The sequence below is a fragment of the Dermacentor albipictus genome, chromosome 1, assembly GCF_038994185.2.
Source record: "Dermacentor albipictus isolate Rhodes 1998 colony chromosome 1, USDA_Dalb.pri_finalv2, whole genome shotgun sequence".
In the NCBI taxonomy this organism is placed as follows: domain Eukaryota; kingdom Metazoa; phylum Arthropoda; class Arachnida; order Ixodida; family Ixodidae; genus Dermacentor; species Dermacentor albipictus.
Window position 1 is genome coordinate 345,639,910 of NC_091821.1, and position 16,058 is coordinate 345,655,967.

Genomic DNA, 16,058 nt, shown 5'->3' on the forward strand with positions numbered 1-16,058 from the left:
TATTCACTACGAGCCATGTCACAACAGCAAAATTGAAACTGGTCAGACCTTTCCATTTCGATTAGCACAAGATGCTCCGAGCAAAATTGAGGTGAAATGCACTGGAATTGCCCATTTTACTTTTTCCTAGAAGCTTCTGTTACACACATGCAACAAAATTACACGGAAAGTCAAGCATCTGACACCAGAGACAATGAAGTTAATTGAACGCATACAATAAATTAAGTGCGTTTTTAACCGAGATGTAGAATAAGGAAAATGGAAGACGGCCAGCCAACAGTGGGAGCCAAGCCCACAACTTCCGCACGACAAGTGCAGGGCTTTACCAATGGAGCTATGGTATCTGTCTCCCTGTGCACATTCTTGTGCAGGTGTGTGGCGGTGGATGTGGAAGATCCTGTCAACCCACAGGTGTCACACAGTATGTGAACTTAGGACCAGGCAACACACCAATAAACCCTAGTAGTCACTTTTTACATTAATTTAGCTTTCCTTCTCATACTTAATTGTTTCTACATTTCGATAAGAAATACAACTGATCTCCCATATGCATTCCTTGGGTCTATGGTCTACTGGCTCCATATGGTTGCGCCAAACAAAAAAATCAAGCCCCTAAGATTCCTAATTTTTCTTGGAATAAGCAACAACATATTTCAAGGTGTATTTTGCAGATTGATGCTTAATATTTTACTACCGTTTCAGACCATAGTGCCATCTAAGAGGAACATACTAATAATTTTTTCTTTCACATCCTTATTTCACTATGCATTTTCAAGTTCTCTGAAGGGTACTTAAACTGTGCCAGCTTGGTCTGCTCCCATTTACTGCCTTAGCCAACCAAGCCAACCTGGAAAGCAATAATTAACCTTGACAGCACAAATACAAACCTTCTTTGAGGATTTCAATGATGTCGCCTTCTCCAACTGCCAGCTCGTCTGTGTCCTGAGGATCGTAAGCGTATAAAGCCTTGCACGTGGGGACTGCAGGCTTTGGCCGGCTTGGAGGCTTTGGCTTACCACCACCTGGAACTGGCCGAGCTTTCTTGGAGTTCTTCCGCTTTTCCCTAGTAGGACATACATCCACAAAAACACAGCGCTGAGTGAAATTCTGGCAATCTTCAATCCTTGGATCACACTAAAAAGAAATAGTAAGTACGCTATTGTAGTACATTACACACCTCGGACTCCGAACAGATCAGTCTTGCTGCAAGCGCAGGCTTCATAAGGCAGTAACGATGCAAACACAATAAATAGGAGGTGACACAGCCTTTACTCCTTGAGGAATCTTGACAACTTCAGCTAGATATGAGTGATTGTCATAACACGGAAGGTGACAGGCATTCTACCATCACTGCTTTTGGTGAATTATATTTTTCACATGATCTGCAGACATATTTCTATGCTCTAACAAGGTTATTAAAGCATACTATATTAAAGAAATTAGTAATTATGGTATATTTCTTGAAGGAAATGAGCCCTTAAGGAGTTGAAGGACCAGATCAGCTCTCCATGGCAGCATGGATTTTGACAGCATCCTCTTGCCACTATCGAACTGTTTGATAATAAAGAAAGATGTATTGCTTACATTGTGTCATGGTGGTTTAGGCACAAAACCAAAGTATACTGACAAAGCACTCTCTTTTGCCAATGATAAGCAAATGGAGTAATTGACAAGATACTATAGCAGATCAAACTAATTTAATGTATATACATTTAAAATAAGAACAGCACAAGAAACAGGTACAAACAAAGACATACATACAGAGTGCTGTTCTTATATTAAACATGAACTATTAGCATGCCCAAGTTTCTACCCTTCTTAGTACGTATATCTTTAGTTTACCTTTAAGAAGTAATACATCGAGATCTTCAGTTACAATTCTTTGAAAGAATGAGCCTACTGCATTGCAGCATGGCATGTAAATAAAAAAAAAAGCTGGACATTCATTTTTTATGCGAAGCATATTACGAGGGCTCCACCCAGCTCCTCAGGCGCGGCGGTGACCATGAAATCACGTGACACCGTGACGTCACGACAGAGGAGAAGTGGCTTTGGCTCAACTCTTGCAAGACGGGCTGGGTGGGAATCGAACCAGGGTCTCCGGAGTGTGGGACGGAGACGCTACCACTGAGCCACGAGTACAACGCTTCAAAGCGGTACAAAAGCGCCTCTAGTGAATGCGGTGTTGCCTTAGAAACGCGCTGTTTCTAAGGCGTGCGTCTCTTGCTCAGGCGCACATTTCGTTGCCGCGCCGAACGCTGCTTTGCTCGACGCTCACCGCGTCCAATGCGGGGCGCGTAGTCGCTGCCCTGTAGCCCATTGTCTTACACCCCTTGGCGGGTCGACGGGAACGCTGTCGCGTTCCACTCTTGAAGGCGAAGAAGTAATGCATGAGTTGTTTCTTCGTCTAGCCGAACCAAATATAGCCAAGCAACAGCAGTTCACCAGGCTAAACAGTGGTTCAACAACTAAAATAAAGGCTGTGGTATAAACTTTTTTAAAACAGGGTTGAAGTACCTCAGACAGGCTGGCCAACGTTTCGATAGGTGGACCTATCTTCGTCAAAGGCGGCCTCGTCATCCTCGGCGTGTTAGTTTTAAAGGGTTAGTGCAGTGACGTCACGTGCGGGTGTTGTCGCTGGCGGCTGGTTTTAAAGAGAGAGATTACAAGAGGGAACAGGCGCTGCCGTCCGACGTCTGTGAGCCTCATTCTCAAGACGAAGGGACAAGAGCGTGAGAGTGGGCACGCGGGGAGGAAAGAAAAGAAATAGAAGCAGAAAAAAGGGGAAAAGAAGGAAAAAAAAAAGAAAAAAAAAGCAGGGGGGTGCCAGGGCCGTACCAAGACACAACAAAGGGGGGGGGGGTGAAAGAAAAAGAAAGAGAAAAATGAAATCTTTAAGGAATACGGGGGCTTGGGAGCGTGTTGGGGATGCGAAGGGTTAGGAGGTAATCCGGGGGAGTCGTTGGCGGCATGTTTTTGAGGCATTAGAACGGCCGGTCAAGCAATAGGTCGAGTAATTTTGAAATAGTTAAGGTGGCGACGGGGAGTCTGCGGTGCAATGGTGGGGAGACTGAAAGGCAGCGGCATGGTCTTTCAAGGGGCACTGCCCCACGCGCTTAACGTAGGTGTCGTTACGGCGGCATCCAGAAGGCGATGGTTGAGGCGCCGAAAAAGGCATATTGACTTCGGAATGTGTTGTCGAGGGGGTTTCAAAAAAAAAAAAAGACTAAAAAAGGGGTAAGGGGGAAGGGGGGGGCGAAATCGGTATAGCAAACAGGAGGGCGACGCGTGCAGAAGCGGGCGCGGGCAAGTGTACATGGAAGAAGGGGATCGTAGTACACTTGGTATAGACGTAAAATCCTGAAAGAGTACATTAAATTGAGTAGTAGGCAGGAATTTTTTTTTTCTTTTTCCCTTCCTCCTCTCTCCCCCTCTCCCCCTTTTTCCTCCGAAATGAAAGAGTAGGTGAGGTTAAGAATTAAAGTTGGCTGGTGGCCTAATGTGTTAGTATGCTTCGCATCCTGGGCTTAACCTTACCTAAGCCACAGCCATTTTTTCTTCTCTCCCCCATTTGTTAACATTTCACAGAGTCCAATTTATGCTGTGTACCAGCACCTGCAAACAATGAAGGGTTCTGAAACATTCTTTAAGAAAGCTCTCTCTCTCTTTCTCTCTCGTCTTGCAAGCCCAATTGAGTGTGGATGTTGATGTAATGGACCATGCACAGTGCTTGTGAAGTTTGGCCAATTATGCATAGCAGTCTTTTTTCATTGGCTTGCTGCGTTTTGAAGTGCCCAAGTGCACACACACTGATTTCACATAGCAGATAGTTTCAATGATGAATTTTTTGCACTCTTTCTTGAAGGGATTGACAACCGATTTTTAATGACCTAGCTTTTTATGGCGCAAAGCAAAGCTCACATTCGCTAGTGTTTACATCTGCAGCGGTTACTTCCAAACGCATGTGGATAATTATTAAGCAGAATTTTTCGATCTGAGCAGCCTCTAAAAAAGTAAGAGTTGCTTCAGCAACGCTAAGAAGTGAAAGCAATGTCGACAGTCTGCTTCGCAAATTGTGAGAGCCACCCATCATTCTGCTTTCACAGGATTGAGTGTAACTGTGGTTAACCACACACATTTTGGCCTTTTCAACCACTTTCGAAAATAAAAAGTTGGTGCAATAAGTTCGCATTGTTGTACAGATATTTCTTATATTTGTACCCCGTTTTTCCCCAAGTGCACGCCGACATCATGGCTGGTTCCAGTCGTTGTTCTGTTGATAGAAAAGCCAACCAAACTAATTGAAAATGAAGGCGAAGGCAGCGGCACTTTTCTTCCCACTACAAACGAAGGCTTATCAGTGCATTGTAAGTCAGGAAAAGCTTATAATAGAAAGTATACTGCATTTCAATACCAATTAAAAGGCAGTAGAAAGACACTAGAGCAGTAAAAAGCAGTAGAAGGACACTTAAAAGACATTAGTATAAGGTCATGTCGTGGAATTCTTATGCAGCTGCATGTTTTTGCCGTGTGGGGCACCAAAGGTCACATTCCGCAACTTTTAGTGATGAATTAAAAATATAAATCCACATTTGATGAGAAAAACATCTCATTTTAGCCAATACGATAGGGAATCATTCCATCAGCAGGGTTATCTCGATTCATGTTTGGAGCAATTGCCTGTCGCTTTAACCCTTTCCCTGCCATAGATGAGCTGAGCTCGTCCACATGGTTTGTACTGCTCCCACTGAAGACAAGCTGGGCTCATTTACGCTGGAACAAGCGCTTGTGCACTGTCGGAGTCAAGTTACCCTGAGAAATTTTGTTTGGTTCTTTTTGACTCCAGCAGATGGCACAGTAAAAAAATAAATGCATTCAAAGCTTGCATTCTGGCCGAGTAATGTTTCGCTGCTGGCAACTGGGATTTAAATATGGCGTCCTCCTGCGTGCATGCACGTGCTGGCAACAACTCCGCTCCGGAAAAAAAAAATGCTTGTTTGCAGATCATTTGTCGGACAGTGAAGAAGTTTGATTTTCCTCTGGGAGTGCCAGCGACGATATTGAGCAGCACATCTTCTCTGAGTCGTCGGATTCGGATGACGACAGCATCTCAACATGTCGGCAGTGGACAAGGTTTGTTTTCACAGCCGCGCCTGGCATAAGGGTACCTGTGAGTGAGGACGGGAACTATGTGCCACATTTTGAATTGTTTCCAATGAATGAACTAACAGATTTCATGCTCCGTGAAACCAACCACTTCACATACTTGGTGTGAGGAATGCAGAGTAGCAGCACTATTCCATGCTTTGAAACGTGCCACACCAAGTCTACAATTCAGGGACATGACACCCCTAGCCATAAGCATGAGCCCCACTTGTCCCAGTATTGTTCCTGAATTTACAAAGCGATATTTTTTTGCAAAGAGGACTACAGAAAGTCGGAGACTCTCCGCTGTGCAATGCAGTGAAGCCAATCCTCTCTTCATACTTTCAAAAAGCTCGGTACGGAAAGAGTTTTGACGCATCAACAACAGCAGTGGTTTGCAAGCCTCTTGGTCTCCACGAGCAGCACCAGCCTTCAAGAAGCATTGAGGAAATCCTGGATCTTGTCTCCATTACATGCAGAAGAATGGGCCCTCCAGAAATGTACACAAAGCAGCCATGACACCCAATTTTTGAGCTTGAAATATGCATTACGTTTTAAATGGTATGCGTCCCACAGCAAGTTGGCAAAAGTTGAGTGTATCCGGTGCAATTTGTATTTGAATTTTTTTTACACTGCAGTTGAACTGTACAGTTTGGCAACAATAACTGGTGACGAATTTAATCATACCCCCACTGACTGCGCTATAGGAGTAACGGGAGCCAATCATGGAGGCTTTGCTTTTATGTACTGCAAGCATTGGGAGCGAGTGCAGGAGCTGGAAATACATCATGGCAGCAATGCATTATTTTGTTTTCACATGTGCATCTTGGCAGTCAGTCTAGTTTCTGCAGGCGTTCAGTGGTTTGTGCTGCTTTTATCGCACGAGTGAAAAAATTGCGAGGCACAATTCAATGGAAACGCCTTTTCTGTGCCGTTGTGTGCTGCCAAGGCGTGCACAGCAAGATGTCCATTGTGTTTATTTTTGACTGGTTCTAAGCAGTTGACACGGTGGTGGCCCCACAATTCCTAACATCACACAATTCAAGCCAAAATGGCAGTTGCTCTTGGTGGGAGGGGCTTAAAAGCAGCGAATTCAAATTGAAATTTCAGGTTAAGATATGCGCTGACAGCCTAGTTTATTGTGTGTAGTACAAATGTATTGGCCTCTTTACTCTCGGTTACAATGATAAACTGACAGTTCAACGACCATGTCATGGCTTCTTTATCTGCTTACAAAAGTTTCATTACACCAATGTAGCAGTACAAACAGAACAGTACAAAGAGTGAAGCTGGTTACTTTCAAGGTGAGAGTCAACGTGTCCCTCAATGACAGTTATGATTCATCGTAGTTGAGCTGACATATTTCAAGTTTCTTCCAATGGTTGCTCCTCACAAACTTCAGGGCTAATGGTCATAGACATATGTTGCGTCAAATGAAGAGCCTGTCTGCTGTTCCGTTAAAAATAAGAGGTGAATGAATAAGGGGGACAGCGTCCATTGATTTCAATCACAGGAATTTAGTTTGGGACCCCTTGAAATACAGCAAGACCAAGGTGAAGGAATCAACATGCTCACCCTGACATGCCTGCTTCAGGAGGTCTCATGTAATCTGAAGTGCCATTTCCTTCTGTGGAAACTCTTTTGTGCTGACTATGACCGGTACGTGGTAGGTTTGGAGCATGCCTCTGCGCACTGCTTGCACCTGCTGAAAGAATAAAACATCAACTAAGCCCAGTGCACACTGAGACAGATGCATGAAGCAGAAAGGGAACAGCTGCACCAATTGCACCAAGACTGGTACTCTGCACCATCCTGTTCTAAAATGGCATTTTAGTGGGGAATTGTGCCAGGCCTGCGCCACATGAAAATAAGAACGTGAGGCCTCATCCGCTGATGCTGCTTCGGCAGTAAGACTGCCGCCAAAATCTAAGTACGGTAGCTAGCTGGGCGAGTTGATACATCGTTGGTGATCGCAAAAGGCCAGCAGTTATTCCTTATGTGCATAGGCTGGCATATGGCCTCAAAGATGTCACAAACCGTTATGGTGTTAGAGTTGTTTTTCTTGTCCGAAGAAATTATCCAGTCTGTGCCAGCTGTGCAATCACGAGCACAAATGTCAGATTTGGTTGTGCACAATTCATGTAAGGTAAAGCATAGACCAAAATTCGTGGAGTGCCGCAATAATGTTTTCTACGAGATTTCCCCATCATGCGGATCTTGTTACATCGGCCAAAAAGGCAGGTGTATAAACGAAAGGTTGCAAGACCAACAGCAATAACCGTTGGACAAATAAAGTTTATTCCTATCCTATCCTATCCTCCAGATTAAAGAACGCTGGTCTATCACATTTGGCCACCGATTGCGCAGCTTGCAGTTGCAAGCCCATTTTTGATTGCACACCCATAATCTGGACAAATAAACATGAAAAAGCCCACCTCATTTCAGAGGCCTGCCTAATCAATAAATGTGGTGACAGGTGCATAAGCCAAGTGTCACTTGCACTACACAACAAGGAAAAATGTTTTTTGGAAGCATCTAATCGTTAAAAATATCCACTTGTTCTACCGCTCGTCTGCATGCATGTGTGAGTTTTTCTATTTGTATGACTGTTTGAATGCAATAAACATTTAGTTGTGAGTCAGCGCTCATGTTTTGTCCCTCTTCTTTGTCCATGTTTGTAGTGCGTGCTGTAAGTAATAATAAAATCAAAACCTAAAGCATGCTGTCACCATCATCATCATAGTAGAAGTCTATGGAGTGGTCACATTCACGGTTATAGCCATTGCCACCGGTTTTCCATTCATTGTTTTCATGCCTATGTTGCGATTGCCTCTAGAGGATGTTGCGATGTGCTGATGCTGTAATGTCTCTTTGTGCCGTTTGTGCTTCAGTTCGGTATTTGTCACACTAATGTGGCATGGAGCTCGCTCAAGGAGGACGTCGGATCAAGGAGAGGGGTCAGATAATGTCTGCTCACACATTGTTTGGCATAGTTGTTGAACGTGCAACTAAAACTTATGTTGTACAGTCAATGACTGAATTTTCAGACATGCCTGATATTTCGGACATCTTCGTGGCACCGCCACGAGCCCCATAGAATCAATGTATAAGGACATCTGATGTTTCGGACACTCAAACCCCCCACTGTCCAATTTTCTGGACTTTTTGATGCGACGGAAGGTCCTTTGGCTCCTCGTGCAGCGCCCTTGCGAAGGAAATCGACTTGCAGCCGATACATATCACCGCTTTGAACCACAACCAGCCGAATCTAGCCGTCACACACCGATTTGGTCTGGCCATGCTGGCTATGCTCATCACCGCAAATGACCGCCTCCGGCGGAGTGTCCGGAGTGGCGCTATTTCGTCTGTTTGCGCAGGCCACGTTTTGGCTGGCGTGGCGAGCGTGGTGTGTGGTTGTGCTATTGTGTCAAGTGTGCTCTGCGACGCTAGGCCTAGGTGCTTCGACGCTCGTCAGCGAACTCCACTGTTCGCAACTTGAGGATTTCGCTTGCCTTCGATGGCCCCCACTCCGTCTTCGTCGTCCTCGCCGATGGCATCGAAGCGCGGAAAGCAGTACCGTACCCACGGAAATAACTTTTGAACAGTTTGTTGACGCTGACAACGAGCTCAACTTCTGTGCAGAACTGACTGACGAGGGAATAGTCCGTCAGGTTGGGCAGGATTCAGAAGACTCCAATGTTGAAAATGAGGAGCCAATGCCTGCGCCACCTACAAGCGCCAAGTTGATGCGAACACTGTTGACTCTTTCATCGGTGTACAGTGCTGACATGACCCTTGCTCAGATCAAGGTGAATATGATCGCATGCAACCGGAACGCCACCCAAACAAAAATCAACAAGTTCTTCAAGCCACTGCAGCAATAACACTGGCTGCCTGCAATGCACATGTAGTACATAATAAACCGGCAGTTGGCTGCATACAGAGTTTTTGAATGCCTCTTTTTATAGCACCTTCATTGATGCTTTGGCAGGGTTTCGGAAGCCTGGTACTTCTCCCTTTACCTCTAGATCCTAGCAAAAAAGATAAAAGGTTTGTTTTTTTGCATGCATACGTTTTTTCGGACTGCCTGAATTTTCAGACGTTTTTCCGTTCCCTAGAGGGTCCGAAAAATCGGTCGTTGACTGTAGTACATCTATTCAACTACTGACATATTTGCTTATGAGTGGGGACCTTTCTTGAAACTCTGCATGACTAGAAAAGCAGATAACATGGTTGTAATTTAATCAGATTTCACAAGTTCCACAGCACACTTATGCAGGAGAAATTGCGCACATTAGAAGGAACCTGCAGACGTCTTCCCTGTAGCTTCGGTTTAGTTGCACGCATACTGGGCACGGTCTTGTTGACATGCTCTGAGATGCTTGTAAATTTAAAATGCGCTGAACACGCAATGCCTGTTGCAAGTCTGAATCATAGAAGTGGCTTCGGAACATGGCTTACACACAGGGAAAGCCACTCTATCAAATTTAATGAAACTAGTTGGGTCATTTTTAGCCTGAATGTCTCATTGATACACAATATAAAGCCGGCTCATCTACATTTATTGACTATTACTTCAGTTGACGATGGGACCGTATGTGGCATATGGCATATACATGTATATGTATGTTGGACACTGTGCAAAATCAGACTTTTGCCTGCACCAAGACCTACGCCAAAAGCGCAAATGGCTGGTGAAGCACTGATGAAGGATCGAGGGCGCTAAGGATGCAAAAGCAGAAATGAAACAGGGACAAACATTCACTTGCTTACTCTCAGCAGTTCTTTCACCTCTGCATGACAATCTTGCAGGATGCCCCATAATGTCAACAAGAATGCTGATCATTTTTACAACAAAAGACACATCCGACACATCCAACCAATGCGCCTAAAAGAATGTGTAACACAAAGAGACATAAATTGTGAGTGCCCGCAATTGTTTTTCGTCCCCTCAGCTCTCGCTGGTTGGGTCAGTGTGCACACAGTCATGAGGATACCCCTAATAGAAGTGATATGCCAGGGTAAAAGGTAATGCTTTACAGTAAAACAAGAACATTCCAAACATCAGCTTGAAATAGGCCAGAGGTGATGTGTAATGGTGTGCCGAGGTTTAGCATTCCAGATAAACTAATATGCAATAAGGAAGAATATATAGGAGGTTCCTAGATTGTTGCTGTTGTTGTTGTTGCCTATCATGTTCATCGAAATCTTTTTGCATTACTTCAAACCAGAACCCAGCTGTTGAGCCAGGGATCATACCTACTACTTTATAAAACCTCAAAAGTAATCCAAGGCACCACAGACAGTTCTCAAAGCAAACAGAGTGATAGATGCCATTCTGTACTGGTTAAAGCTCCAAGAGGTAATCTAATCTTAGGTTCTCAAATACTAGCTAACAGCAATGCTGTTTCCATGGCAATCCATTTGCAGGACCGGGCACTATACAGAATCCAAGCCACAGGGTTCCCTAACCTCTTGCTCCAATGACAGCTGCAAGAGCGGCATTTGGAGTTCTGGCAGATGCTGCAGAAGTCACAGTCCTGCCTCTGCCGTTGTGTTCCTTCAACTTGTTTCCACTGGGCTGCTGCGTTCTTGAGGCGCTGACCCTCACTGGCCTTGGTCCCGAAGATGCGGTACGCTCCGAGGGTCCTAAAACACAGAAAACATTAAAGCTACGACCATGGAATGCATGTAAAATTGGTCATTCCGAACACTGCATGCAGTGAATCTATATGTGCAGCATGTATGCTCCCTTTACTGCACTAATAACTGTGCCATTTGTGTAACACACTGACTAGTATCCAAAGCCTAGGCACCATGGTGCACACGATACAAATACACAACTACGGTATTCTCACTGCCAAGAATGTTTATTTACATCTGTTTTGACACTTCACTGTATGTCATTCACCAATGTGCTTATACACTCCATTGAGAAATGTGTGTGTTTTATGTGCCTATATACGTTGATATCTCTGCATGCTCAATGATGCAAAGCTTTCTATCAAGAGGCAAGTAGACGTCCTCTTTGCAGCCAAATGACCACCAAGAAGGACTAGTTTTCGCAGCACCGCACATTCTCATCGCCGTTTTCTAACTGAGCATTCACTCTCACATATGTGCCTGCCCCTTGCAACTTGTCTCTTCCTGTGAAACAAGTCAGGCACCAAAGAAAGGCTAAAGCACACCCGCCGTGTTCTGGAATGCACTGATCAGATACTAAAGGCAGTATACTCCACCAATGTAATTTGAGAGCTCACAGGCAACGATTTAACAGAATGTTCTAACTGGACATGTTTAGTACATCAACATATTTGTGAAACTCATTGCCCTTGTAACATGTTCTTATGTGTTTTTATGCTTTCAATTTCTACGGCAAAAGTAACTTGACTATATGTAATAACATAAAGGCAATCGCCGTCAAGCAAAAGCTAGCCATAGTGACTCACTTGAATTCTTTGGCAATCCAGGGCCGATGCTTACGTTGAGAACACCTGCAGTGACCTTTAGAACAGCTTTGTCACCTTGGCCTTGGGTGACATGCACCTGTTTGGTGGAGCCGCCACCAAAAATACCTTCCTTTTTCACTCGGTACTCCAGCCTGCACAAAGTTTAAAGACATTGTTCTACGATCATAAAACTGTACATTTTATACATTTATTTCTTGCAATAAAGCAAGAACATCTAAAAAAATGTGCTTAAGGGAATTTACTTGATTAATCATGTTTCATTCACTTAGTCAAGAAACAACAGGACAATGATTTCACCACTGATCAAAACAATGTAGAATAAATGATTTGATAGTTGTCATTTTTGCGATATAGTGGTACAATATCAAGCTATATGATATGGAGATAATCTAACAATCTCGACAAATTGAATGTCTACCTTCAGTGTTCAGTTAGGGCAAATTTCATGGATACTGTTCTTTATTTACAGTATGTCTTACTAATTTTCTTTGCGAGTTGACAATTCTTTTCTTTTGCAATATATTTCTATGCTAAATCTTCTTAACACTCTACAGTAGTTAGCAGTACATTTAAATGAATAATTTTCTCATTATTAAGCTTGATGTCAGAAAATATTAAGAACTGCACCTCTACTCCATTCTCCATGCTGTAGACTATGACCTTCTTATCATACACCCGTTATTCTGAGAATGCATGCATGCATTTGTGAAGAAAAGAACAGAAGAAGAAAAGACACCCTACTTGTCAGAGAACTGCAGGTTCAGTGGCCGCTGGCACTTTTCCCGAACTTTTTTGTCAAGAGTGTAGAGGAACTCAGTCTTGAAAACAGATTCAATGAAAGTGTCAAACTCATTCTTCACTTGCAACACTATGAAGTCATCCTGACGAGTACTGCAGGGAGGCAAAAGGCAGAATGTTGATATTAGATTGCAGTTTTCCTTTGTTACAGTCTAGACCTGTTCATTAATTAATCTGCAACACACAGATGCCGACCACATAACACCAGAACAATCACAATGCGTAAGCAAGAAACTCGGAAACATCCCACACTGCAAGCGCTACTCAAGTGCTTTCTTCCACATTGAAACTTTAAAATAAGTGCTTTCAAATATATAACATTTGTGGGCCAGTTAAAATTTTGAAATTTCTTTGAATTATACTAGTATGAATAATTGAAAGTTGAGTGTACAGGTGTCACCTATGTGAATAGTAAGCCTAAGATGTATTATAAAAGTGATTACACATTCTCTATATAAACAGCGATTCTCTCAAGCATGCAAATCAGAGCCTCACCGACTGCTATTTTCCATATAATTCTTGTGTTGAAGAATCCTCGTCGGGGAACATTTTTTATTTCAGTACAGAAACAAAGAAAATTACTAGCACTAAATACAATTTTAGTGTCCCATTTCACATTGGCACACTTCTAGTATGTTTGCCTGCAAAAGTTCTTTGCACCACTTTGCTCCCTAAGCATGGACGCATGGAGCCATAAATGAACGAGTACACTGTGCACCACCTTACGCGAACTATGGAAGCCCTCCTTCATTTGCAACCTTTCTCTGAGGCTACAAGAAAATCAGAGCTTTTGCCGAGTTTCGCACACTGAAAAACATTTGTGCGTAGGTGTACATACAGAAGTGCTTGGTTGCTTACCTCGTCGTCACTTGAGAAATGTTTTCAAGGTCAATCTTGCGCTTAATGACTTCCTTGATCTTGCCCTTGTCATTTCCTTTCTTAATCTGAAAGTTGCAGAAATGAAAGAAAGAAAACAATGTAGACAAACATATCTCTCTGCTATTTGAATATTTGATGTGCCAGGAAAGTAAGAAGCCGGTAAGCAAGCAGATAAGCACACAACATGCACTAATGTGGAACTTATATTGCACATAAAAGAGATCAATCATTTTTCATAGTTTGATTTCTTCTAAAAGTACAAGTTACAATATTTTGTTTTATCAGTTTACACATCTAGCAGACAGCGTTGCACATTGGAGGAAATAAATAAAACCACGGACAGACACAGTTACTGCAGCTGACGGATAACCATCCACTAACAATGTTGTGGAGCTTGAACAACCTACGGACAAAGTTTCTAAGGACTGCACCGTTGAATAAATGGTTTTGGCATTGTGGTGCAAGTATGCTCTTATTTAATATTTTAGCAGTGATATTATGTTCTTTTTTACGCCCTTCTTTATTATATTTGAGCCTTCCTTGCTGATCGAATTCGACAAAATTTTCAGCTATAATTCACCCTGTATCTAAAAGCTCATACATTAACCCTTTCTAGGCCAATGATTCCAGTAGGAATCAATGTTTTGCAAGAAATATCCGACGTTAAGAAAGAAAAACAACAAAACTATTCTCGGTAATGTTGCGTGTCAGCAATGCTAACTACATGATTTATACACTTTGTGCTGCAGATGGCGGTCTACAGCTGCCAGCGGATCTGCGTGCGGGAGTGCCGGTCCGAGCGAGGCGGTGAGATAATCAATATGGCGGCAGTGGTGGCTTTGATTAATACCATTTCAGACCTGCAGCGATGGCAAAAAGTCAAAAAAGTCGGACAGCAAATGGTTCTTGCATTTGAACTTTCTGACGTTCTTATACATTGACTTTATGGAGTATATAGACAAGAACGGCACCGAGAGCAGCGCTGCTGCGCCGGCGTTGAGAGCGCCGCATGCGGAGCAAAATTCTATTAGCGGTGGTACCCCTCTCCCATCTCTCGTTCGCGCCGCCTTGATTGCCTCCTGCACTGCGCGTGTTTGGGCACGTTTCGCGCCGCGCGCGGTGTGTGCGCGTGGACATTTCCTTCGAAGGGCGGTGTACAGTCTCTCTCTAACTCGAAGCGCAGCAGCTCGCGCAGATGCTCGAGGGGCGGGATCTTGAACGGCGTCGTCTGCTACGGCGGCGCACGCTGGCCGCATTGTCGAGAAACGTTCTACTGTCAGGTGCAGGGTGCTGATCACATCGTTACTGCGTGAAAGGAGCCGGTATTCTTTGCTAAGCGTTGCGCGACGCCCACTGATACACCTCGAATGTAAGTTCATCGCTGCATGGCAGTCATAGACGACGTACTGATTCCATACATTCTTGACGGCCCGTTTCTGGAAGGCGACTATATATTCTAACGTGATAGGACGCCGATCCACACTGCTCGTGCTGTGCAAGAACTGCTAGAAGAGCGCGCAGTCACTCTCTTGGAGCGGCCGCCTCAATCCCCGGGCGCCAACATCATTTAAAATGTCTGGGGCTCGTTGAAAGTATCGCTGGCGCAACATCCCCTCTATCAGTCGCCCGAGGATAGGCTTCGATCCACCATCGTCAGTGACTGAGACGTGCAGCGAATGAACACATCCCTGATCAAGTCATTCTACACTTCACTGCCTTCCAGGATGAGCGCTGTCATCGCTGCCGCTGGGGACATGACGAGATACTAACTGAAGTTCCGAGCGTGACGTGTCCAATTCCCCACCGGCGGGCAGGGTCTGTCTGGTGTAGCGAATGATTATCGAGAAAAATCACTTCCAGCTCATTGTCTGAACCTAAAACTTTCATTTAATCGTATCCGTTTGTTTCATCGTGTTCGACTCCCATTGTTGAGTGCTGTTTTCTTTTCGAGCCAAACAAAGACTGAGCACGTTGCGCGCACATCTTGGTGCGTTTTGTCGCTGCTCATTACGGTAGCACACACAGTGAAGAAATATACGTGCACACGCGCAGTACTCCGGCCTTTCGAAAGAACAAATGAACCATGCTGTCAAAAGAAGTTTGTGGAACTCCATTATCGCCAATGAAGGATCAGAGTTTGGCGACGCACAACGTTTAGTAAAGAATATCAGCTCAGTTCCCGCAGTACCGATGAAATCGGTGCACTGCCCCTGACAGTACCACGCTTCCCGAAAATGCGGCCAGCGCCCGCCGCCGTAGCAGACGACGCAGATCACGACACCGCCCCTCAAGCGTGTGCGCCTGCTCGAGCTGCTGCCGCCGCACGACTCCATTGCTTGCCGCATCGCGATGCAATACGTTCCGAGTTTTCCCCTTAGTGTGAAACAAACTGCACACGCTATATTTGCCTTTAAGAAGATCGGTACACTTGTCGATTATTTTGATGGCTGCAATGCGGCGAAAGGGCAGCGTCTGCTTAACCATGTAAGTGACGCTGAGCAGGTAATTGGAAACGACATCGTATGTGCCGCCGGAAAAATCGTCAGCACATACGATGCGGCACATACATACGGCACCTACGAGCTAAAGTCATTTTTGCAGTTTCTCACATTATGTTTGCTACAAATCGGTGTTGTATCTGATGGCGACAACGGATTTCTATCGACACTGTGCGGAAATAAACAAGATATATCGCTGCATAGCACAAGTATGACATGCGCACACAACTTTAACTAGTACGTCTCCTACAATATGGAATAGAGGCAG

General features: G+C 44.3%; 1 protein-coding gene across 3 annotated transcripts in view; it reads right to left on the reverse strand.

Annotated features, from left to right (window-relative positions):
• LOC135915707 (unconventional myosin-Ie-like) overlaps positions 1 to 16,058 on the reverse strand; it is a 352,538-nt gene that overhangs the window by 1,255 nt on the left and 335,225 nt on the right. For 2 of the 3 annotated variants that reach the window (XM_065448861.1, XM_065449014.1), the window contains 6 exons: positions 13,272 to 13,357; positions 12,357 to 12,506; positions 11,595 to 11,746; positions 10,618 to 10,794; positions 6,721 to 6,850; positions 888 to 1,063 (listed from right to left, as the gene is read on the reverse strand). In XM_065448861.1, coding sequence (XP_065304933.1) covers positions 888 to 1,063; positions 6,721 to 6,850; positions 10,618 to 10,794; positions 11,595 to 11,746; positions 12,357 to 12,506; positions 13,272 to 13,357 — 871 coding nt within the window. The remainder of the gene's footprint in view (positions 1 to 887; positions 1,064 to 6,720; positions 6,851 to 10,617; positions 10,795 to 11,594; positions 11,747 to 12,356; positions 12,507 to 13,271; positions 13,358 to 16,058) is intronic. The other variant, XM_065448929.2, reaches the window with a different exon arrangement.